We start from the raw sequence: 22,314 nt of genomic DNA on the forward strand, positions 1-22,314 counted from the left end.
TTTTTTTTTTTTTTTTTTTTTTTTTTTTTTTTTTTTTTTTTTTTTTTTTTTGATGGTATAACTGATTGGTGTTATATTTGATATAGAATCCATGGCCTAAAGTCTGGGAAGCTATTGAAGGAATTCCGTGGTCATTCATCATATGTGAATGATGCAGTCTTTACTAATGATGTAGCACGTGTCATTACAGCATCTAGTGATTGCACGGTCAAGGTTAATCATTATTTTGGTTATGTTCTACGTCTAGTTGAATGTGTAATGTACTTGTTCAAAGTGACACGGTAAATTTGTTGTTCTTTGTAGGTATGGGATGTGAAGACAACCGATTGTCTGCATACATTCAAACCCCCGCCTCCATTAAGGGTTTGTGAAAGTGCATTAATATAGATGAGAAAAACTAACTCTGTTGAACTTCAAGTTCCCTTAGTTGCTCCCATTCCTCACCATTGTTCTTTTCAATTTTTGGAATTTTAGGGAGGAGATGCCTCGGTGAACTCAGTTCATTTGTTCCCCAAAAATGCAGATCATATTGTTGTTTGTAACAAGACATCATCAATATACATTATGACATTGCAAGGGCAGGTAATTTTTGTTAATTGCTAAGCTGGGAGTGAGATCATTTTCTTCTCTAGATCGTCTTTCTTGATAAGAGACTAGTTTATTGATAAATAAAACTCACATAGCACTACTGCTGTCAAGCCAATTGGTACTCAAAGCAAGACCGTGGTGAGGGTTGGGTGACAAGCACTGCATCACCATCCCTACCCACATCTTGCAAAAATAATGTTCCTCTTTAAATTGTCATGGTTTACAAATCAATCATCCTCTTGATATGTCCACGCGGAAATGTCTTCAAGTACCTAATGATTAGGTGTGGCTTTGAAGTTAACCGGTGCAGCTATTGTTGGATTGTTCTCAATAATTTGAATATATCTTTTCTTTGCTCTTGCGTCTCTACGCCTGTATGCAAACAAATGTTTGAAGAATCAGCTTGCATGGCTTTGCAACAGAAGCACTTTTTGGTCTTTTTAAAAAAATTTCTTTGACGTGAAATGTGTCTACATGGGTTCAGATGAAAGTTTTGCCAAACTCAAAAGGGGAGGGATTTGAAATAAAAATCTCGTTCCTACAAATTTGTTAGACCAAATATGAGAGTTTTTCATATTATCCTATATATTAGAGCCAAATATATATAGGCCTCTATGGAAGCCCAAAACTAATAGTAGTACAATTACAATCAAGGACAAAATACTTTGTTTTTTTGAACAAGAAACACCTATGAAAAGGAAGGAAAAAAAAGGATACAAGTCCCCATGGGAATTAAAAAAGATAACAAAAGAAGAAACAAACCTAAAAATACAAGAGGATGAAACAATAAAAAACAATTAGCGAAGCAAACAAAAAACCACAAAAATCTACAATAAAGAGCTCCAACTGTAGCTAAAAATGCAGAAACTTCTTTCGGAGAAAAGTATAACAAAGACCCAAGGGCTTGAAACTCAGAAAAGCAGCTTGAGAAAATGAAGCCACGAAAAGATGTTTTTGAAGATACACTTGCATTGAAGGAGTTATTAGACTAATGCAAGCCTTTTGAACGTTCCAAACGCCTCCAAAATGCCAAAGAAGAATGTTCAATGAAGATCTCTCAAGTAACCACACTCTACGCTCTAGATCATCTTTAAGAAGAAAATCCAGAACACAATTGAATCCAACCATAATAAACTGTTAATCAAACAAAACTACTTATTCTGGAAGGCACATTGGACCGAATTTTGTTTTTTAAAGCCAAATGCTTCGAAGCTTCCCATAACTTCTAAAAAGCCATAAAAAAAATCTTCAATGAGGGATTATACAGAAAAAAAAACTGAACTGTTATTTGAGGTGAATGAGATGGAATTTCATGTGTCTGAAGACCGCAAATCTTAATAAGAGATGAAAAACATTTAGGAATCAAGAGGTGGACTCCACTGGAAATTCTCTTTGACTTGGTCATCCACAAACTTTAAAGAAGGTACAACATCTTCTTTGGGATAAATGAGAGCCAAGGATTGTTTAAGATTATCATTCTCACGATGGATTTCCTGATCAATTTTAATTCCTCACTACTTTTATCATTAGAGTCAATAAATAATGTAGAAGTTGATTGAGCATTTGAAAATTTAGGGCTGACGATGGAAGGTTTCAGCGACGCATCTAGCCTACATGGTGATTTTTCGGCCAATGGACTGTTTTCTTGGCTGGGCAGTAATGAAAAATTACTTCAGTAACAAATGATAGATTCTGCGAGCAACGACGGCAGATTCTGACGGCTTAGTGATACACAATAGTTTCCCATGATATTATGAGACCCAATACAGGAGAAATTCATATTATTCTATAGAGTATAGCCAAATGTGTATAGGTATTCATGGAAGCCCTAAACTAATAATAGTAAAAATACAATGAAGGACAAAAGACTAAAAAGCCTTTAAATCTGCTATAACACAAATTATTATGATTCTTTTGACACACTTGAAAATTTACTGCAGAATAATTTAACTAATACAATTACTATCTTGGCTTACTAATCATCTCTTGGTTGCATTTAGGTTGTTAAGAGCTTCTCATCTGGTAAAAGAGAAGGGGGAGATTTTGTTGCAGCTTGCGTATCACCAAAAGGTGAATGGATATACTGCATTGGTGAAGACAGGTCAGTTTTCTTATGTTATGGATACATAAAAATAAAGTCATCCAGCTGTGTTGTGTCCTCTATTTTTCATATGTGGTGAAGTTTCCTTCTCTCTTTTTTAGACGTGAGGAGTTTATACGTACTTTACAATGTTGCAAATCCTTGGTAGTTGGTACCCTTTTCACGGAAGTAAGATTGTCTGACCTTACCAAATCATAATTTCTTAGGTCTATTGGTACTACTATATATCGATCTAAGCGTCAGTACCCTATATTATATGATCTTGGAGTGGCCCTTTCTTCAATTAATGATCCTTTAATATCTGTTGCCAAGGCAATATGCTGTAACATATTTGAGTGGTCTCCACTCCTGGGTTTTTTAATTAATAAATTTATGTATATTTATAGTTATTAATATTATTATCTAGGAAGCACGGATACTTTGAATTTGACAAAGTGTTTGTATTGGACACGTGTTAGACATAGATATGTCCATCAGTCGCAGAATGATGGCGTTTGCAGGATCGGGGGAGGGAGGGAAAATGAAAGAAGGGAGAAGGACTGTTTAAGGGTTAGGTTTTTATTATTATTTTTTTTTTCAAATTACAAACTTTTTCATAAATTTTATTTTGTAGGCTTTTTATGGGTACTTTGTGGCTTGAGCAGTTGTCTTGATTGGGTTTTGACTCATATGACTTATTGGGTTTTATGTAAATTAAAATTTTAGACTAGATTCAATGGGAAATTAAATTTTCATTCACGTTTTTTTAATTTAATAATTCTTAATAGTAAGTGAAAAAAAAACTAAAGTATTTTGGATTTTATCTTTTAATATTATTTAATAAATAAAAATAATGTGTCCTCGATTTGTCTGTGCTCTAAATTTTTAGAAATTTTTTTATTGCCGTGTTTGCGTTGTATCCATGTCATGTCTCTGTGTCCTTGTTCTTTAGTTAACTATTATTATTAAGATATGATCTTGAATTTGCCTACCATCTGCAGGAATATGTATTGCTTCAGCCACCAATCCGGTAAACTGGAGCATCTCATGAAGGTATGTGTTTTGTACTCCAATTACTTGGATTTCTCTTGGTCAATTCTCAGTTGCTATAAGAATATCTTTAGTAATTTAAACAACTTGTGTCCAGAACACCGAAAGATTAGAACGCCACATTGCTTATCAGAATGGCATTTTTATTTGGCTTTAGTATTATATTTAAATATGGTGATGGAATCAGAGTTGGCTCGTCAATGTATAAATTATAATTGATTAGGTTACTATTAACTTTCAAAAAAATCTAAAAAATATTCTTACCGTTAGTTTTGGATGAAAATCGTTAGTACTTTATTTCAAAAAAATACCCTTGAACTTTTAATAGTGTTTCAAGATTATGTTTTGTCTCTTCCTCGGAGAAAGATGACATCAAACAATTCCCAATACCCATAAACTTTTGAAAGTTCATGAGTATTTTTGAAACGTGGTACTAAAGGTATTTTTTAATTTTTCAGAAAAAGTTCCAAAGGTGTTTTGAAGTTTTTAAAAAGTTCAATAGTATTTTTGAAGTTTTTAAAAAAATTTAAGAGTAGTAATGAAACTTTTGAAAACCCAAGAGTGGTTTTTAAACATTTTTATAAGTTAAAGGGTATTTTTGAAAGTTCAAGAGTATTTTTAAAATAAAGTACGACGGTTCCCTCCAAAACCAACTGTAAGGGTATTTTTTTTAACTTTTTTCTTTTAAATTAAAAGTGTTTTATTTATTTATTTTTAATGTTTAAAGGTATTATTGAAATTGTAAGCTTATGGATATTTTTTAGGCAAATGCAAAATAATTTAGCCTACAATTAATATTTGGCTTTAATTTTTGTCATTATTTGTTTGCATGCTCATCTACATCAATTGAACTAAAAAAAAAATTAAATAGGTGTGTTGGTGATGTATTCGATTTTTTTTATTAATAATTATTTGTTTGTCTATTTAGATATTTTTGTCTGTTATGGACTCACCCATTTATGCCTATTTGTCTTTCAGCTACAGACATAATCACTAATTCCTGTAACAAGAAAAAGATACATATCACCAATCGACGTAAAAACAGTCTATCAGTGCATCTATTGAGTATTGATAAATGTCTATTAGTGACTCTATAAAAATGATTATCTGACATGTGTGGGAGTTTAAAAAACGTATTTAAAAAAAGTGAGAAAATTTAAATAGTTTTCATATTTGCAAAATTATTACCCTGTTGCTATATTTGGAAACATGAGAATGTGAATTTACACCCATTAATTTTTTCCTAGAAAAAAGTTCCAAGTTCCAAGTCTTTGTATCCTGTAAAATAGTTAGCCATAGCAACCTAAAGAGAGCATCAAGATGCCAAGAAATTGGTCTGCAACAGTAATCTTCCTCTATCTAGAATGAGGAAATGCAAAAAGACCTTTATCATAGCCCAACAACCTGCACTTGGGTTATTAAGACCTGCCAACTCGAGAATCTCGACGAAACTTAAGGTGAAAAAGTGGCAATAACATATAGTATAGTTTTGAGCCTCCAATGCCTCTCTTCATAAAACATATGAATGAGAACATGGAAAGCCAAATTGGAATGCCTCTAGGTCTAGGTATAGCCTATTGTGTTAGTTTATCGCCATCAAAGAACTCAACTGTAGGAAAATATATGAATGGTTCTTTGAACGAAATGTGAATGAATGATTTGAAGTTGTAGGATGTAATTTTTAGTAGGAAACTCATAACTTTCTCCCTCCTTGGTACATTTTCTAAACAGGACTTTCCTTTTTCTTGGGCTTGTAATTTGATCATTGGTTTGAGTTGTTACATATTCTATTGCATGATTATTGGATGATAGATTGTTTTTAACTCAAATTTTGTTTGTGTAGGTTCATGAGAAGGACGTGATAGGTGTGAATCATCATCCTCATAGAAATCTCGTTGCTACTTATAGTGAAGACAACACAATGAAACTATGGAAGCCTTGACTATTTTACTTGTGCTATTATTTTAAGTTATAATTTTATTCATTTACCTCATTGGCAACTTACTTTTCTTGATAAACTGTGGCAGTATTTTGAAATGATGGTAATCCATGTTTGAAATCTTCTGATGGTTTTGTCTGAGCATGCCCGTCTGTTGCAGAGTATCAAGATAAAATGGTAATTCCGATTTGTTAGAGAGCACAGTTAGCCTGATAAATCTATATGAGCTTCTTCCTACCTGGTCATGAGGAAGCTCTAATCTTCCGTAGGAGTTGAATCCTTGGATCAAATGGTTTTCATTGTCATGTTGTAGCTAATCACTAGGTGGCGTCTCTATTTAAAGCTGGGATTTGAATGAGGAACAAATATTGTCAGAAGTGGACAATTGTTACTTGAGTCAATAGTGGGGCATTATTTACAGAGTTCTCGTCTAAATTACTAGTGCAGTCTTCTCCCCGCGTTGCCCACTACCTGACTTCTAAATTGCTGGCTAGCAAGCCTGGGCTACCTGCTTGGTCACTGCCTCTATATCACTGAATATGGTAATTAACATGTTGCTCCTACACCAATCCTACTTTATTTTTTCCCCTCAAAGTGGACTCGTTGAACAGCATTTTATTGGCAGGTAGAATTATCTGATAGTGAATAGGCCAAACGAGAGTCCAGTTATCTCTATTCTTTCGTGCCTCTTTCTCAGGTGATTGCTCATAACATATTAACGGAGTATAAGGTCCGTTTTATTTTCTTCTTCCCTTCAGTCTGACGGAGTTTTGTAGTTTGATTTCCCAGTACTTAATGTTCTATTTGCTTTTTTATTTTTAATAGAACTCCAGAAAGAAAGTACTGCGTGGGCCTGATTCTTGAAAATTAATTGGGAGTTGGATGAACCAACAGCCTGGAGGATGAATGGACAGCCCGAGAACAATTTAGTATGAGTTGAAGTAAAAATGGTTTTTGTTTGGTATTTGGAACGTCATTTCTTCACACAATGTAAATTAAAATATATTTTCTTAAAAAAAAAATCATTAGTTAACAAGAGTAATTTTGAAATAACTGAGAATTAGGTAGGGTGAAAGACCCCTAAACCAAATCAAATTCTCGAACACAACCAATATTTTATGTAGGATTTAGCTGGCGGAAGTTCATTCGGAAAAGCAAAACTCCGTTTGCAAGTTAAGCACACTAGTCTTAAGTACTCTCATTCCATCATGGCAAGAGTGGTATTGAAATCATCAAATAAGCATGTATGCGCATTTATGAGATCCAGCTTCTCAACTTACTGTATCCACATGATAGGTCTGATCCACCCCAAAATAAATCAGACACAAAAGTGGCTAAGCTCAAACAAACCATGCACTCAGTCAACTTCCATTTTACAAAACAACGTTTAGATCTGATCACCCCCGGGAGTTGTTAGCAAAGGTGTGGGGGCTTGGGAATTGGTGATGCTGGGGAAGGCATCATGCGGCGGCTTCATTTACTGCATTGAAAGAGAACAGATGACTCCATTTATTACCTTCTCAACTACCAACTTCTCCCTCTCTATTAAACCCTTCACCTTCACCTTAGACTATATGAACGCTCAAGCAAGCTGATCAGTGATCCCATTAAGTAGAATTCTGATGGGAAATCTTAAGTACTGCTACAGTGTGGCTGTTGCTATGGGGATGTTGTTTATTGGCGTAAGTGTTGGGCAATTTGAAGGTGGTGGAAACGACCCATTCGCACAAGGGGGGAGAAGGACGGAGATGGTACCGGCCATGTTCATATTCGGAGACTCTCTCATTGACAACGGAAACAACAACAATCTTCCCTCTTTCGCCAAGGCCAACTATTTCCCCTACGGCATTGACTTCAATGGCGGTCCAACTGGGCGCTTCTCCAATGGCTACACAATGGTGGATGAAATCGGTATGCGCATCTAATCTACTGTTATTCCGTTTTAACACCAAGCCATGCATGTGGATATTATCTATAAAAATGCTTGCATTGTAAATGCATATTCATGCAGCGATGCTGCTTGGACTACCATTGGTCCCTGCCTTCTCTGAAGCTTCCGGAGCCCAATCTCTCCGCGGAGTTAACTACGCATCCGCTGCTGCAGGCATTCTTGACGCTACGGGAAGGAACTTTGTAAGTATCACATTACTCCTTTTGAAACTTACTTGTAAACAGTGTTATTCATTTGGCATATGGGGATTTGATCAGGTGAGTCGCATACCTTTCAACCAACAAATCAGGAACTTCGAGAGCACGCTTGATCAGATCAGTAACAATCTAGGGGCGGTCAACGTGGGACAATCCATCGCACGGTGCATATTCTTTGTGGGAATGGGGAGCAATGACTATCTTAACAACTATCTTATGCCCAATTACGCCACTCGTAATCAGTATAATGCTCAGCAGTACGCGGATTTGTTGGTTAACCAGTACACGCAGCAGCTCACTGTCAGTACTTCATTTACAGCTTCTTTATTAGCTTTAAATTCCATCATATCAATATTTATGTCAATGTCATGCTGTGCAGAGGCTGTACAATCTGGGGGGCAGAAGGTTTGTGATCGCAGGTTTGGGGCTGATGGGGTGCATTCCAAGCATTTTGGCGCAGAGCGCAGCGGGGAGCTGTTCAGAAGAAGTGAACCAACTTGTTCGACCTTTCAATGTCAACGTGAAGAGCATGATAAGCCAGCTTAATACCAACCTTCCAGAAGCAAGATTTACTTACATTGACATAGAGCGCATGTTCCAGGATATGCTTGTCAACTCTAGATTTTATGGGTTAAGCGTGCTGAACAGGGGATGCTGTGGAATTGGTAGGAACAGAGGCCAGATCACATGCCTCCCCTTCCAAACGCCCTGCACCAATCGAGACCAGTACATCTTTTGGGATGCATTTCATCCCACCGAAGCAGTAAACGTCCTTATGGCCCGAAAGGCTTTTAATGGCGACCAATCCGTTGTTTATCCTTTCAACATCCAGCAGCTTGCCACTCTTTGAAGTTTATTCTTCTGAATTTACCTGTTTTTCTTTTTATAACCCTCAACGCCAGTGATGATGCATGCCACAATTTTCTTCAAGAAATTGCATCATTACTACTTTGTAGTGTCTTTTTAGAGAATGCAATGCAGTTTCAGAGTTTATTTTCTACGTTCATTCTGGCTTACGTTCAATCTTTTGCTATGCTATGGCTTTCTGTAAAATGAATCTAGTAATATTATTCACTACTACACGCATCTAGGACAGGGGAAGGTTGCTTTTAATTTTATTTATGTCAATAATAGAATCAAAATGGTTGAATTAAGAACAACATACTATCTTTTAGTGAAATTTGAAAAATAAATGAGATCGGACAGACAGAGTCAGTGGAAGTGGAAGCGTGGTCTATGCCAGGTTGAGAGCTGTCCACATGAGGCTGTCATGGCCCAATCCGAAGACCCAGAAGTTGCAGGGTGACTTTGTTCCCAGTTTTTTGTCTGACACAGAGATCTCCTCGAGGGCTTGTTGAGGGGTTATGGTGGTAGTTGCGTTAATGGATGAAAATGGTTGGGCAGAGAAGGGGCGGGGCTTTTGTGCACGTTGGAGTGAGAGGAAGATAACGGATTTTGTGGAGGATGTGTCAAATAAATTGAATAATAGATGGGTTTCTTGCAGAATGGGCGATGGGCTATTCATCTCGCGAGATTTGATGGAAAGCAAAGAAATTGGTTCCCATCCCACAACATTCAGATTTCAGTGTTTCAAATTCTAGTGAAAAAAAAGGACAGCGCAGATTTGAGACATTTATGACACCACAAAATTGGAATGCAAGACTCACAGAAGTAGAGTTGAAGCTAATAAGATTCCCACTACTGTTTGTGATGTCGACAAGGTAGTTGGTTTGGTACAAAAATTCACAACATTTGGTGGACCTTTTTTTTAAAAAAGAAAAAAGCTCAATAATTTTGTTTCTTAAATCAATGCAAGGGTGAATATCACAAATGCATAGATAAAAGAACATGTGTTTATCAAATTTTTATGGAATAATTTACGTAAAAAAAACCTAACAGCACTAATTTAAATAGTTGAGTTTAGAAAAATAATATTAATTTAGATATTTTTCTATTACATAAATTTGAGAAAACAACCAAATAAAAGGGATTTTCTAAAAAGGGCTGGAGAATGGGGAGGCGACTAGGGTTGAAGTGGCGTCCATATTTAAGAGCCCTCCACTATTTCAAACAGATTTTAGCGCCACACATCTGTGTCTGTTTTGAGGCAGAATGAAATTCGCGGTGAAGGCGTGGAGCAACTGCAAGGCGCGCACCGGATGTCTACAGCTCGGAAACTGCCCTACCGCCATTGATACTCCTGCTTTACTTCTCTCTACTTGTAAAGGACTGCCTAATTTCATCTCTCCTGATCTTCTTCCGTCTCTCCCTTCCCCTGATTCTCACCTCCTCCAGTTCAGTCCTCTTCACTTGTAAGTATTCTACACTATTCCTACTCTTTCATCTCCATTCCGTCGTTCTCTTTTAATTCACTTTGTGTCGATGTTGCGATGAATCTGCTTATTCGCGTTCATTGTGTTTTTCAATTGGAGCGCCTCAGCCGGAGAGACTGCTCTACTTTGTTGCATTGATTTTCTTTTTATTTATTCGTTCTCTCACTTCGTAGGATTGTCTGTTTTGAGTACGTCTCGTGACCTGGAAACTATTCTACAGTCATGAGAATACGACTGGATAAAGCATGAGATCAGAAGTTCGTACTAGGTGATAATCGTATGATGCTTTTTGAAATGTTCTAGATTACTAAAACCAAGAGGAATGTGTCATGATGATTGCAGCTGATAGTACTATATTTAGGAAAGAATGCTGAACGCAGACTGTGTGTTCACGGAAATTGAAATGATTACTATGTCTATGTGGTACTTAAATAACCGAACAGTTGAGTTTGGGAAGCAACGACTACTTTACGTTGTCGGACTTATGCCTTAGGCTCTTCCGAAATAGTTTATCGGTGGTTTTTTCTGTAATCATTTGTATCCATGAAACAACTGTCAAGTAATTTATGGAATCCATTACTTTTATCTGTCTTTTGTCCTTGATTCAATTTCCATACTAGATCAATTTTTAACTTGTACATGACACGCTGTAGTGAAAATTTGGTTCTCTTCAGAATTATGAAGTGAGTTCTATTTTTGTACTGGTAAGTGGTACATTAATTGACTCTGTACGTTGTTTCTTGATGTTGTTGGCGGTGTTTGTTCAGACACTTTATACTCCTGTTACAGCTGTCTTGACTCTGGTTTTATTTTCATGATTCCATCTTTTATTAATTAATCGGCTTTCCTTCACGGTGTAATCAAGAAATAAGTCCGGCAGAAAAGAAATAAAATTTTCAATTATCACATGAAGATAGTCGTGTTTATTTGGTTTTTTGTTTCTTGTCAGCCACATTGACTTTTTAATCCTTTAATTCTTAGCTTGGAAGGTCCTTCATTGAAAACGATATCAAGTATTGGAGGGCTGCAGCATTTACTTGGGTTACATGAATATGTATTTGCAGCAGTAGCAAGGGATTCTGTTCAGTGCCTTCCAGAATGTAATGCTTCCAATAAATTTGGAGCATCTTTTGAGACTACTTGTGGTCGTCGTTTGGTAATGAGATTTCTGGTTTGGAAAATAAGTTTCTAAGTTTGTGGTTGTTGTTTTGTATCAACTTCTGCTTGCCCTTCCATTACTATTTTGTTTGAAAAAGAAGTTTATGAGTTTGCATTGTAATTGTAGATAAAACCTGTTGAGTATGTTGAATTGATTTCGTCCATGAGACCAGACATTTGGGCCTCCTTGGCTGATGAAGTGCCATCGTGGGTTTCAGATAAAAGGAATAAAACATCAGTGGATCGAACTGTGAGATGGCTCGATGAATGCATCAATTTGAACTCAGTAAGACTGCTAGAATGTCCCTTTTATGGTATTAGTTGAACTCTGCTAGATGTCTAATGTTGAGAAATGTAGGTCAAGTATGTTTGTGTGTTTTTAGACTTCAACTTGTGAATAGGCCCACGAAGAGAAAAGAAGCTGAGAAAAGCAGTAGACAAGAAATTTTACTGACGACTAAAAACTGCCTCCACGTTAAGTCTGTGGGGACCATCTGGTTGTGCAATTCTATATGGAAATTTATAGCACGCAGTAATTAGATAGAGGAAAATGAAGCAGCTTAGAATGTGGACCATAATTTCCAAAGCAAGCTGGCGAAAGGAGGGAATAAGAATTCTGGTCTCTTTTAAATAGATAAAGATGGCATAATTCTACAAATAAAATGAGGATATCATGAAAATATTTTAGGAATTCATCGAAAACCTGCTCATGGTTGGTGATTGTCGAATATTTTCCGAATCGGAATATTGGAGTGATTGATTGGTAAGATTTTATTCACATTTTCTAGGAGTAGATTCCCAACTGTAAAAGGGTTAGGGTGCATAAAGTGTCTTGCCTAGATAGTACGGGTGAAGCTTTGAGACAAGGAGCATCTTAAAAAAATTGACTGGAATGTGGTTTCCTAATAGTATTTCGAAAGAGGTTCTTAACAAATACACAAATGAAACCAACATTTTCCCTATTCCTCTGGCTTATAATTAGAGAAGCCTCCGTTCATTTTGTTGTAACTTTAGTAACTTTTAGATCCTCCTAGATGAGTGTTGTTATGTGTTTGTTTTGAGGAACAAGGATTCTACCTCCCATGCCTTTTGGTTACATTCTCCTTCTATGTTGGGAATGAAGTTTTCATTTCTAACTAAAAAAAAGAGTTTCTACCTCTTAGTTTTTGTGCCCAAAACAAGTTTCTTAAGTATTTTGTGCCAAATGGTTCCTCAGAGTTAAAATGTTCTGGATATTATGGCTGATGACTTTTCAGTGCTTCCAGAGTATCATTCTTATGGCTTTCAGAATTCCCTCAAAAACAAGAGCGTTGGGCCATATACATTCAGTAAAATAAGTAAAGGTTGATTCTTACAATTTCTAGAGTCATCTTACGTAATATGACTGTTTTGTTTAGGACTCATCGATGCAAAAGCAATATGAAAACCCTGTCATGATCAAGTGATAGTATTTAGTTTTTTTGTCTAGATTTGGTGCTTTTTACATTTTTCTTTGCCTAGTAATGTCATGAGTGATTTGGAACAATCAATTTATTATTATAATGAAGACAGGTGGGGCTATTTTTGGAGCTATTGTTGGAGGCAATGATATGGAAGAACGCCAAAGATGTGCTTTAGAGGTGGTTAAGCGTAATGTATCAGGTTCAATAACTTTTTCTTTGATATATAAAGGTGAATAGTGGCAATTAGCTCAAGATTCATAGCTTGAGAACTAATTTTGAGCAATATCAATTTTTAGCATCTCCCAAAATTTGTTTAGGCTATCAGAGCTCTGAACAGCCAGTTTGTATCATGTCTTTAAACACAACATGTTTTTAAATCATTACCATACAAATAAAATTTTGAACAGAATGCCAATATTTTCTTTCCTCTGATTCTCGTCATAACACCCCTGACCCTCTCTCGTATGTAAGGAATGATTATTTCCCTGGCTTCCCACATAAATGTTTCTCAACTCTAGTTTGTTCAGTTAAATTTATCATTTCTATCTTTGCTTCCAATTTCTTGTTCTAATTTCTCAGTTTCATCAAACAAATTTTGGTAGGCTATTGGATTGGAGGTTTTGGGCTTGGAGAGAGCATAGATGAGCGTCCTGCCCTACTTGATGCTGTTACGGTAATAATTTGGCTTATAAAATTGTTAGGTTAGTCTTTTAGGCGTCCCCGTCCATTTCTTGCACCAACTAGGGTGTGGATGGTTTGCATGCGAACCCTACTAGTTAATGAGTTGAACTTTGAAGCTTAATAGGTAGCAAGTTGGATTCGTTTGTGTATACCTTTCTTTGTTAAAACAATTCTTTGGACCTTGCTCTTGTTTTTTGAAGTTTTTTTTTTTCTTTTATCATTACTTTCAACCCTTGATGAATTTTTTCCCCTAACAAAATAAAAAAGGTAACTGAGCTGTGATCGATTCCCTTTACTTCCATATCCCTTTTCTCTCTCTTTCTCCCCGTCATTTTTCCTGCACTTTCCATGTGTGTATGCCTGTATATATATGTGTGTATATATTATCTTTATCATCTGCGTTCCAAGTACCTCAATTCAATGCTCTGTTTCTGTGATGTCCATTTTCTATTCTACATTTTCTCCCATGAGTTGTGAAGCAAAAGCATCATAAACCATATCAGAATTTATCTTTTTTGAAAAAGAAGCGTGCTTCTGGTAATTTATTTCATTGTTTGAACAGGATGTCTTGCCAGAGGAATTGCCACGTATGATTTGTGGGCTCGGACTTCCAGGTATAGTTTTTCAATCTTCTAGGTTGAGTTGCTTGAAGTATACAATCCTGTTTCGACTTTCGATTGGATTTCTGTGTCCAGCCTATGGAAGCTGAAAATACATATTTTTAATATTTTTTGTAGCTTGTGACTAAGCATTTTGGTTCAATCATTTTTGTCACTCTTTATGATGACCACGTAGTGCATTTTGTCATTGTCGCTTGTCAATCAAATTAGTTTTATTAAATATCATTATTCTTATTATAGTCTATACACACACACATAACGTAACCTCAAAGTTCCAAATCTATGTACTTTGAGCTTCTGTAGTTTATAAATTAGTGAATTCTTCCCTTGAATCAATGAAATAGGCATCAAATGTGAGCTCAATATCATAACCATACTGTACGACTCAATTAGTTAGCTACCCCTGATAAAATGTTGGATGGCATCTGACCAATTAGAGGTTTAATCGTTCATCTTGGTTGCCCCATCCTATAATTAATCCACCAAGTTTTCTATTTTACATTGGGTTCTCGCTTCAAACAATAATTTGTTTGGATATATGTTTTCTTTGATGTTGCAGAGGAGATCTTGCAGGGTATTGCTGCTGGAGTCGATCTCTTTGACTCTGCGTATGCTATCCATTTTGAATATGGTTTATCTTTCTGTGATTGTCATTGCTGAATGAGCTCTATAAATTGTTTAATTACTGTGTTGCAGGTACATATATCACTTGACCCTTGGAGGCTTTGCTCTCACCTTCCCACTGAATGGAATTGCGGAGAAACGGCCTGACACGCACCTGAACGACGATGCAAGTGATCGGACAAAAATCAACTTAAGAGCAACACTTTATCGGTAAGTTTGACAATATTTCACATGCTTGGTATTGATTTGGCAATATTTAATTCCTTATTATCTAATCGTAGATCCTAATTTGCATTGTTATATTTGCTAAAAATGGGTTATTTGTTTTGTTCAGGAAAGATACATCACCAATTCTCGAGGGGTGTAACTGCTACGCTTGCCTGAATCATACCAAGGCTTATATAAATCACTTGCTAAATGTCCACGAAATGCTGGCTCAAATACTGCTGGAGATGTATGAGAATTTGACTACTTAGAAAATATTTAGTCGTCTGTCTCTATTTGCATTCTCACAGTAATGGTTCTCATCCTATTGCAGACATAATACTCATCATTATTTAGGATTCTTTCGATCAATCAGAGAAGCAATCAAGGCAGGCAAATTTCAGCAATATCATCAGAAATTCGTTGAGGGTAGGCGCAATCATCTAGCCCTGCCAGCCGCAGCAATCAACTCATGACGAGCTCATCAAATAAGTAATTTGAATATTGCCAACAATGTTTTGTTTTACCGAACAATTTTATCAACTGATCATACTATATATTCGGGGCAAGTACAACTGGTCACACTCTAAATCTTCATCCTCAGAATTCCCTCGTTTGTATGATCTAATTGAAGATATGGTCTATCTAGCATTCAAGTTCTTTTGTTGATCTTGTAAAACTAATATTACATTCAACATACTCATCAATAGGGATTTAGGACATAATATTTAAGAATGCAATCAATACCCTTGCTTTCTTCTTGTACAAAAATATATTTGCGACTATAAAAGCTTGTTTGGCAAAGACTTGTATTGCTTTACAGGTAAGGCATGTAATGGTATCAGACGCCAAAATTGCAGGGTGGCTGCAGAACATGTCTAGAATATATGAGACAAAATCTGCTTGTTGCCAGTTTCAATACCAGTACTGGGATCGACAAAATAAGGCACCTGATATTTAGGGTTTAGATATTTGAAACAATAGAGGTAACAGTAAACATGCAATATATATAGCCGACTGAAGTAAATATGACAGACATCATATAACGTAAAACCAACTAGAGCATAGTTTGAGTCTTGAGGCATTTTGATTTTGGATGGATCAACTCAAACAAATTTTAGAACTAAAAGATAGGCAGTAAATAAGTTCAAACTATAGTGATTACCTATTTGAGACTTGATATATGCGTATTTCCATGTCAAGAAATGTAGTAGTGCTTAGACGATTATTCACTGTTATAAAAACTCACCAAGGCAATGAGAGAAATAACATAACAATACTGAAAGGACTCTTGTATTAGTTTCCACGAACGATCTTCATCCTCGTAGCATCTCAAGATGAGTAGGATAGCATGACTAGATCGCATCAAGTGCAAGGGAGCGTCAAGGCTACAAGGTACTCAATATTGAATTCAAATTCTTGTATGATTCTTGGACCTAAGGTGTTACACATGGTATCACTAAGGAATCTCTCCTCGTACAATGTGGTTTAGAGACGAACTAAAGTAGATGTTAGTTGGTATGTGACGCTCGAATAGAGGAGCCACATGAGTGAACTAAACAACATTTAATGAGAGAGATCTAGAGGCTATATGTATGTATGGCTAAAAAAGAAGGAGAATTTATAGTTTACAATGTAGGAGGTATCGTGCTCAAACTCCTGTAATTTCATTTACTCTCCAATTAATATTGATTTTTATTTGTGTAACTTTTTACAAATTTTCAAACTAACTACAAAATTTCAAACTAACAAGTAAAAAAGAAAAGTTGAAGTTTGATAGAATTAAATTTAGGTCAAATTATAAGTTTAGATTCACTAAACTTATAATTTGATATCTCGTGTTGTTCAAACTATGGTGATTACCTATTTAAGATTTGATATCTACGTGTTTCCATGTCAAAAAAAAGTCTTAGAGTTGTGCTATAAAATCCACCGTGATAATGAGAGAAATACATAACCTCAAGAGCATGGAGATATTCAGACGGAAATCAAATAGCAAACCTCTTTCGATCCGGAGATGTTGAGATGTAACTTTGTCCGTTATGATCCTTCTCCAACGTTTATGAAAGATGCAAGGAAGCTCCAACTCTCACAATGCCTCGCGCACACTTCGAGTATACTGGAAAGTTCATCCATATTTGTATTATAACAAAACACTAGAATATATTAGAGTTGAGCATTCATTCATCCATTTACATTCTTCAACCAAAATATTAGCAGAGAGAGTAACAATGTTGGGAAATTAAAATAAACAAATAATCTGATTCAATCCTACGGTGTGAGTGTAAAATATTCATGCTACTTATCTGGATACTCAGCATATTCAAGTAGTTTTTTTTTTTTTTTTTTTTTTTTTTTTTTTTTTTTTTTTTTTTTTTTTTTTTTTTTTTTTTTTTTTTTTTTTTTTTTTTTTTTTTTTTTTTTTTTTTTTTTTTTTTTTTTTTTTTTTTTTTTTTTTTTTTTTTTTTTTTTTTTTTTTTTTTTTTTTTTTTTTTTTTTTTTTTTTTTTTTTTTTCCTAATATAAGAAACGAACTTCATTGGAAATAAAAATTGAAAGAAAACGAGGGCATCCAAAAAAACAAGTCTACAAGAAAAGGTCCCATTAAAGCATTTTAAGCAGTATTAACATAGTGCTTACCCAACCAACTATTATCCAGTTTCAAAGTTCCAACCTAATAGACCCTAACTACGAAAAACGAACCACCGGATTTATGAAGCTGACGGGAAAGAACAATAAAACAGAGTTAACTTAGCTGTGCTAGTAACACGGGTTCTCTCCGCTACCTACTCTTAAACATTACTATAACGAATCGTGGCGAAGGTAATTTAGTGATGTTATAGATGAAACTGAAAAGGTGAGATAAACAGGATATGGAGGATAGCCCATCAGCATACCCCAGGTTGTTCTCGTATGAGAAAAGTTCCAACTTTTTGGGTGGTGGGTCTGTTGAGGCAGTTCCCTATGAATGGATATTCACACTGCACACGATATCCATGATGGCAGACAACTCTGTTTCAACAAGTGGAAATTGGAAACTTGTTACAGAAATAATTGCGTCGTAAAGCTTCAGGATGCAACAAAAAACCAGTTTTTTTTATGTATCTTTTCCATTCATTTAAGACAAATAAAAGCTAAATATCAAACCAATATTCAAAGAAAATGCGTTCCAAATAAAACTGCATCCATTTGCATGAAATAAATCATTTTTAGGTACCAGGATGATTTTACAGAGTAAAATGGAGGAGAGGTAGCCATAAAGTCAACAGCTCAAGCTTTAAATTAGATTTATATATGAGATATTGGTGCAACAAAAAATAGGTCGACCAAATTCATCTCGAAACTGCATTCCTTTTTGTAACCAACTCAATAAGCCACTCTGACTCTTCATATCTTCCTAGTAAACTCCATAGAAATATAACTCCTCCATGCGTAACATATATTTTGTTCCAATATAACCTATGTAATTCAATAAAGGTAAACCCCAAGCTATAAGAAGATAGTGTTGTTTTGGCCTCCGACATATGATAACTGCATAATCAGAAAGACACGTTACCAAATTAATATTCCTCCTGCTGAGAGAACTAACCGACACTGTTCTTGAGCCCCATAGAAGTCTTGCCAATGAAGAGAAGGAAGATGTGGCTACCTGCTCTTTAGCAACAAGATGAGAGACATCATATAAGGATAAGAGGTTACTGATATGAGCAATTTCCTGACCAGAACCAGATAAATACTTGTTTTACCCTAACTATTTTTTTTTTTTTTTTTTTTTAATATCCATGAGTGTCCGGCCAACTTGTGGTGGACCTTGACTAATCTCTCGGGACAATTGTTTGATTCTATTACATTTGATTGTCAAGGCAAGTCTTTAAATCTTAGTTTTAGAGATGCTAGAATGTAAGCATTGGCAAAAACTTGATTTCCACGACAGAAAATAATGTAAGCAGGATAAAAGAATATAGCAAAATAGATAGGCTAAATCTTATTAATCCTATGTGTCTATCAGTCTGTCATCTCTGGGCGATTATGTAATTAACATTAACAAAGTAGTTCTAGGTCTACCGCGTACAACTGTTGGTTCCATTTAATTGCATTGATATGACATATAATCTTAGCAACTGTATCTGTTTAAAATATGTTCCACACCGGAATTGCATATTGTAGAACAAACTAGTTAAAGGAGGATATCAAGTAAAAATACCAGATGAAACAAAAAAATAAAGACACATATTGAGCTGGAAAAAAAGAAACAATCCGGAGAGCTGGTTAGAATGAAATAAAGAGCGGATCACCTCCCAAAAACTTTTAAAAAATACATATGAAAATGAAGATTAATATCATGAGGATGTAAATGAAGAATACAAGTAACTCGCGACAGTTCTCGGAGTCTTTTGGTGGATATCAATATCAAGTAATCAAGGTAACTTCATCAGAAGTGCTAATCCAAAATCATGTAAACGCGAAAATTTATATATATTTACTCACAGCGAAAAGCTTGAGCAAAAGGCAGAGATACGATAGAAAACTTGTAGAAAGGTTGCTTCCATTGCTCGAAAACTGCATTCTTTTCACGCGAATGCTGAGCTCGAGCTCTTCAGTTTCAGGTTCTGAGCGAACAGAGTTCATGTAGAAATTCTCACCAATGTTGCAGAAATCGGAAAGAGATTCCGATTCAGGAGGCCGGATGCCATTGCTTGGTTGAAGCTCCGTTCGGCACGTCGATCGTAGAGCAGTGGAGAGAGGAATAATGTGAGGTAGGTTAATTGGTTTCGAACTGCCGTATTCTTTTATATGAATGAATAGTGCGAGAATTGAACTTCGTCTCTTTATTTATTTTTTGTTAAATAATAATAATTGGCGATATTTATAAAATTTATCGAAAAATAAATTTAAAATTTGAAGTATTGATTAAAAAAGTATTTTAAGTGAGAAAGAGTCACGGATCTACATATTTTGGGATTACTTTCAAAGAAACAAGCATAAACCTCCACGATGAAATAATTCATTAGGGAATAATATATTTTAATCAATTTATTATAAATATTATTAATTTATGTTAATCATTATGATTAATTATTTATGGATTATCCTATTACTAAAGTTGAATGTACATAATTGACCCATTTTTCTTGATATTCTACTTGTGATGATTGAATTGTATATGTGTCACTAAAATATTGAAATAAATAATTTGAAGGATTGAAATGAAAAAAAATAAAAAATAAAAAAATTGTAAATTGAATCCTAGAAGACAAAAAAGATGTCCAAGTGAACAAAAGAATGAAAAAAAGGAAAAGAGGCAAGACAGCTAAGCAATTTCCCTCCCAGAAAAGAAAAAAAAAATGGAAAGAAATTAAAGTATCTACAAACAAAAAGGCGGAAAGGTTAAGCGAAAATCTTGTAGGACTTGAATGAGAGAATAATCTGGCGAAGTCCCCCAATGGGCGTCAAAACTGCAATCGATACTCCAATGATCGTCGCCGTCTGCAGATCAAAAACCCCCAAATTCGTAAATAAAGTAAAATGAATAAAATAAAATAAAATAGCTTCCAATTTTATTACGTACCCAAGATGCAATCCAGTGGAAGCTCCATGGCTTGGGTCGTTTAATTATCAACCACATGATGCAAGGCATCTGCCATGATTCAAATCAATTATTATTTTATTATTCCTTATTTATTTATTTAAAAATAAAAATAATTAAAACCTTACAAAATATGAGGTGGCAGCAAACACTAATCCGCCGAAGAATCCCAGTAATCCTCCAAAGAATGGAATGCACATCCCCACAAATCCTACTAATGCTGTGGAAGCCCATACACTCCGATTAATTATTTTTAAACAAAAATTGATTCCATTTTAGTTAGAATGTACTTACCAACGTAACTGCTGCGGGCAATGAGTCGCAGTGCTCGACTTGGCTTGAACTGGTAGCTTCCTACTAAAGCTGATTCTATGGTGTCGAACACGGGCATTGCGAATACCTAGGAGGAGTAACACGGTATTATTTTAGAAATTAAAAAGAAAAATTAAATTAAATAACTAACCAACCTGGTAGCTTCCAATGACGTGCAGAAAAACCATGAAGTTGGCAGCAGCTATCAGCCACTTGGGGTTCTCCAGGGAAACAAGAACGTCGTCGTCCACAGCGATCCCAAACGCCCAATATCCGGATATGGAAACCGAGATGTAGCAGATGGCAACAATCACGTAAGCCACCGTAACCCCACGCCACATCGGCACCTTCGACGGCTTCTCTTCCGTAGACGGAATGGTGGCTTGTATTTCCAAAACCACGCTGTGCCCCGCAAATGCGAACGCGATGGTCCCAATTCCGTTCAAAGCGTCGAAGGCCTGGCCGGGGGCGGTGTGGGATCGAACCCCGTACGTGACTTGGAGGGAGTGGTGGTCCTCGTTTCCTTTGATGAAGGATGCGACGCAAGCCACCATGGAGTAGGCGAAGGACATTATTGCAGCAAGTAGAGACACTCCTTTCAGGGAGTTGAAATTCGGGCTTTGGGACATCACCAGTTGAAGCACCGTGAAGAACAGGATGAAGTACGTCTCTTGGATTTCATCGAACGTGTCCGGAAACACAAGCTCGCACGACTTCTTCAGGGACTTGCCCCCGGTCACAGCGTACACAATGCTGGAAGCTACCTGAACAGTGAGTTGGAGGGGCATTATGGTCCAGTACCCAAGCTTGGGTCCGAACGCGTACATCCCAAGCTCCGGGTATCGGTCAAACCGCCGCCCGGGAGCCACCTCGTGCAACTGCACCAGCTGCCACAGCGAGTAGAACGTGATAATCCAAGACAGCACAATCGCCGTCACTCCAGGGGCCCTATAATGCAATATATATATATATATATATATCATATCAACAACTTAAATTAAAATCCAATCATGTCATCTCAACTACCTATCTATCTACAAATGCATAAAACAACAAACCATCCAAGCTGAGACAGGGCAAAGGGCAGACCGAGCACCCCCGCGCCCACCATGGCGGTGACATTGTGAAAAGCGGAGTACCACCACTTGGCTTTCCTGGAGGCGGTGATGGGCAGCCAGTTGTTAAGTTGGGCATGGGGCTTGTCTTCTTCGGGTGGCGTCGTGGAATGGGTGGCCTGATCGGGATGAATTTCTTCATGGCTTTGGAGATTGTTCTCTGGATCCTGCGATACAAAAAGGCACATTGAAAATATATAAACAATGAAAGGGAAAGCGAGATAGAGGGTGAGAGGTACCATTTGGAAGGTGACGGAGGAAAGGGCGGTAGTGTTTGAATTGAGATTGAAGAGTATGGGATGGGGGTGTATGTATATATATATGCCAGTGTTTGTGTGCCGTGGGAGACAGGTTTGGGAGTGGATAAAGCGTTGATTCGGAGATCCTAGAATCGCGTTGTTGCTTTTTTTTTTTTTTTTTTTTTAACCATTCCT

General features: G+C 36.2%; 4 protein-coding genes and 1 long non-coding RNA gene across 11 annotated transcripts in view; 3 read left to right on the forward strand and 2 right to left on the reverse strand.

Annotated features, from left to right (window-relative positions):
• The window catches only part of LOC111487429 (suppressor of mec-8 and unc-52 protein homolog 1), a 19,427-nt gene extending 13,567 nt beyond the window's left edge, over positions 1-5,860 (forward strand). Inside the window, exons 11-17 of one of the 2 annotated variants that reach the window (XM_023134826.1) lie at positions 87-213; positions 304-363; positions 475-582; positions 2,589-2,689; positions 3,670-3,721; positions 5,562-5,583; positions 5,746-5,860. In XM_023134826.1, coding sequence (XP_022990594.1) covers positions 87-213; positions 304-363; positions 475-582; positions 2,589-2,689; positions 3,670-3,721; positions 5,562-5,583; positions 5,746-5,753 — 478 coding nt within the window. In that variant the 3' untranslated portion in view covers positions 5,754-5,860. Of the gene's footprint in view, positions 1-86; positions 214-303; positions 364-474; positions 583-2,588; positions 2,690-3,669; positions 3,722-5,561 lie in introns of both variants that reach the window. The other variant, XM_023134825.1, reaches the window with a different exon arrangement.
• A 1,103-nt stretch (positions 5,861-6,963) lies between these two features.
• On the forward strand, positions 6,964-8,810 carry LOC111487430 (GDSL esterase/lipase At1g71691-like). Its single transcript, XM_023134827.1, has 4 exons — positions 6,964-7,568; positions 7,669-7,790; positions 7,866-8,105; positions 8,185-8,810. Exons 1-4 carry the CDS (start codon positions 7,280-7,282, stop codon positions 8,653-8,655), a joined length of 1,122 nt encoding a protein of 373 aa, XP_022990595.1. The 5' UTR covers positions 6,964-7,279; the 3' UTR covers positions 8,656-8,810.
• A 1,006-nt stretch (positions 8,811-9,816) lies between these two features.
• Positions 9,817-15,607, forward strand: LOC111487476 (queuine tRNA-ribosyltransferase accessory subunit 2-like). The gene is made up of 10 exons (XM_023134888.1): positions 9,817-10,117; positions 11,120-11,294; positions 11,424-11,582; positions 12,844-12,937; positions 13,341-13,411; positions 13,982-14,033; positions 14,599-14,647; positions 14,736-14,873; positions 14,998-15,117; positions 15,202-15,607. The coding sequence occupies exons 1-10, from the start codon at positions 9,918-9,920 to the stop codon at positions 15,341-15,343; spliced, it is 1,200 nt and encodes a 399-aa protein (XP_022990656.1). The 5' UTR covers positions 9,817-9,917; the 3' UTR covers positions 15,344-15,607.
• LOC111487477 lies at positions 15,496-19,637 on the reverse strand. 6 transcript variants are annotated; one of them, XR_002719084.1, is made up of 3 exons: positions 19,355-19,637; positions 17,764-18,515; positions 15,496-16,986 (listed from the first exon to the last, which is right to left on the reverse strand). It is a non-coding gene; the product is annotated as an uncharacterized LOC111487477 (long non-coding RNA). The 6 variants fall into 6 exon arrangements; XR_002719083.1 differs by having other exon boundaries at positions 17,764-18,520; XR_002719085.1 differs by having other exon boundaries at positions 17,764-17,878; positions 18,423-19,637.
• Positions 19,638-20,186: 549 nt separating this feature from the next.
• LOC111487027 (lysine histidine transporter-like 5) overlaps positions 20,187-22,314 on the reverse strand; it is a 2,366-nt gene continuing 238 nt past the window's right edge. The window contains exons 2-7 of the mRNA XM_023134232.1: positions 21,824-22,047; positions 20,921-21,713; positions 20,748-20,853; positions 20,582-20,673; positions 20,436-20,504; positions 20,187-20,353 (exon numbers count right to left, since the gene is read on the reverse strand). Of these exons, the coding sequence (XP_022990000.1) occupies positions 20,255-20,353; positions 20,436-20,504; positions 20,582-20,673; positions 20,748-20,853; positions 20,921-21,713; positions 21,824-22,047 (1,383 nt within the window). The 3' untranslated portion in view covers positions 20,187-20,254. The remainder of the gene's footprint in view (positions 20,354-20,435; positions 20,505-20,581; positions 20,674-20,747; positions 20,854-20,920; positions 21,714-21,823; positions 22,048-22,314) is intronic.

This window comes from Cucurbita maxima, unplaced genomic scaffold (assembly GCF_002738345.1).
Source record: "Cucurbita maxima cultivar Rimu unplaced genomic scaffold, Cmax_1.0 Cma_Scf00012, whole genome shotgun sequence".
Classification (NCBI taxonomy): Eukaryota; Viridiplantae; Streptophyta; class Magnoliopsida; order Cucurbitales; family Cucurbitaceae; genus Cucurbita; species Cucurbita maxima.

What these genes read in the sequence shown, in the direction of transcription:
- LOC111487476 (XM_023134888.1), top strand. Translation starts at nt 9,918, where the DNA reads ATGAAATTCGCGGTGAAGGCGTGGAGCAACTGCAAGGCGCGCACCGGA. An exon ending in CTACTTGTGGTCGTCGTTTG is followed by an intron (nt 11,295 to 11,423) that starts GTAATGAGATTT and finishes TTGTAATTGTAG; the next exon opens with ATAAAACCTGTTGAGTATGT. An exon ending in GCTCAAATACTGCTGGAGAT is followed by an intron (nt 15,118 to 15,201) that starts GTATGAGAATTT and finishes ATCCTATTGCAG; the next exon opens with ACATAATACTCATCATTATT.
- LOC111487430 (XM_023134827.1), top strand. Translation starts at nt 7,280, where the DNA reads ATGGGAAATCTTAAGTACTGCTACAGTGTGGCTGTTGCTATGGGGATG. An exon ending in ACGCTACGGGAAGGAACTTT is followed by an intron (nt 7,791 to 7,865) that starts GTAAGTATCACA and finishes GGATTTGATCAG; the next exon opens with GTGAGTCGCATACCTTTCAA. An exon ending in AGTACACGCAGCAGCTCACT is followed by an intron (nt 8,106 to 8,184) that starts GTCAGTACTTCA and finishes CATGCTGTGCAG; the next exon opens with AGGCTGTACAATCTGGGGGG.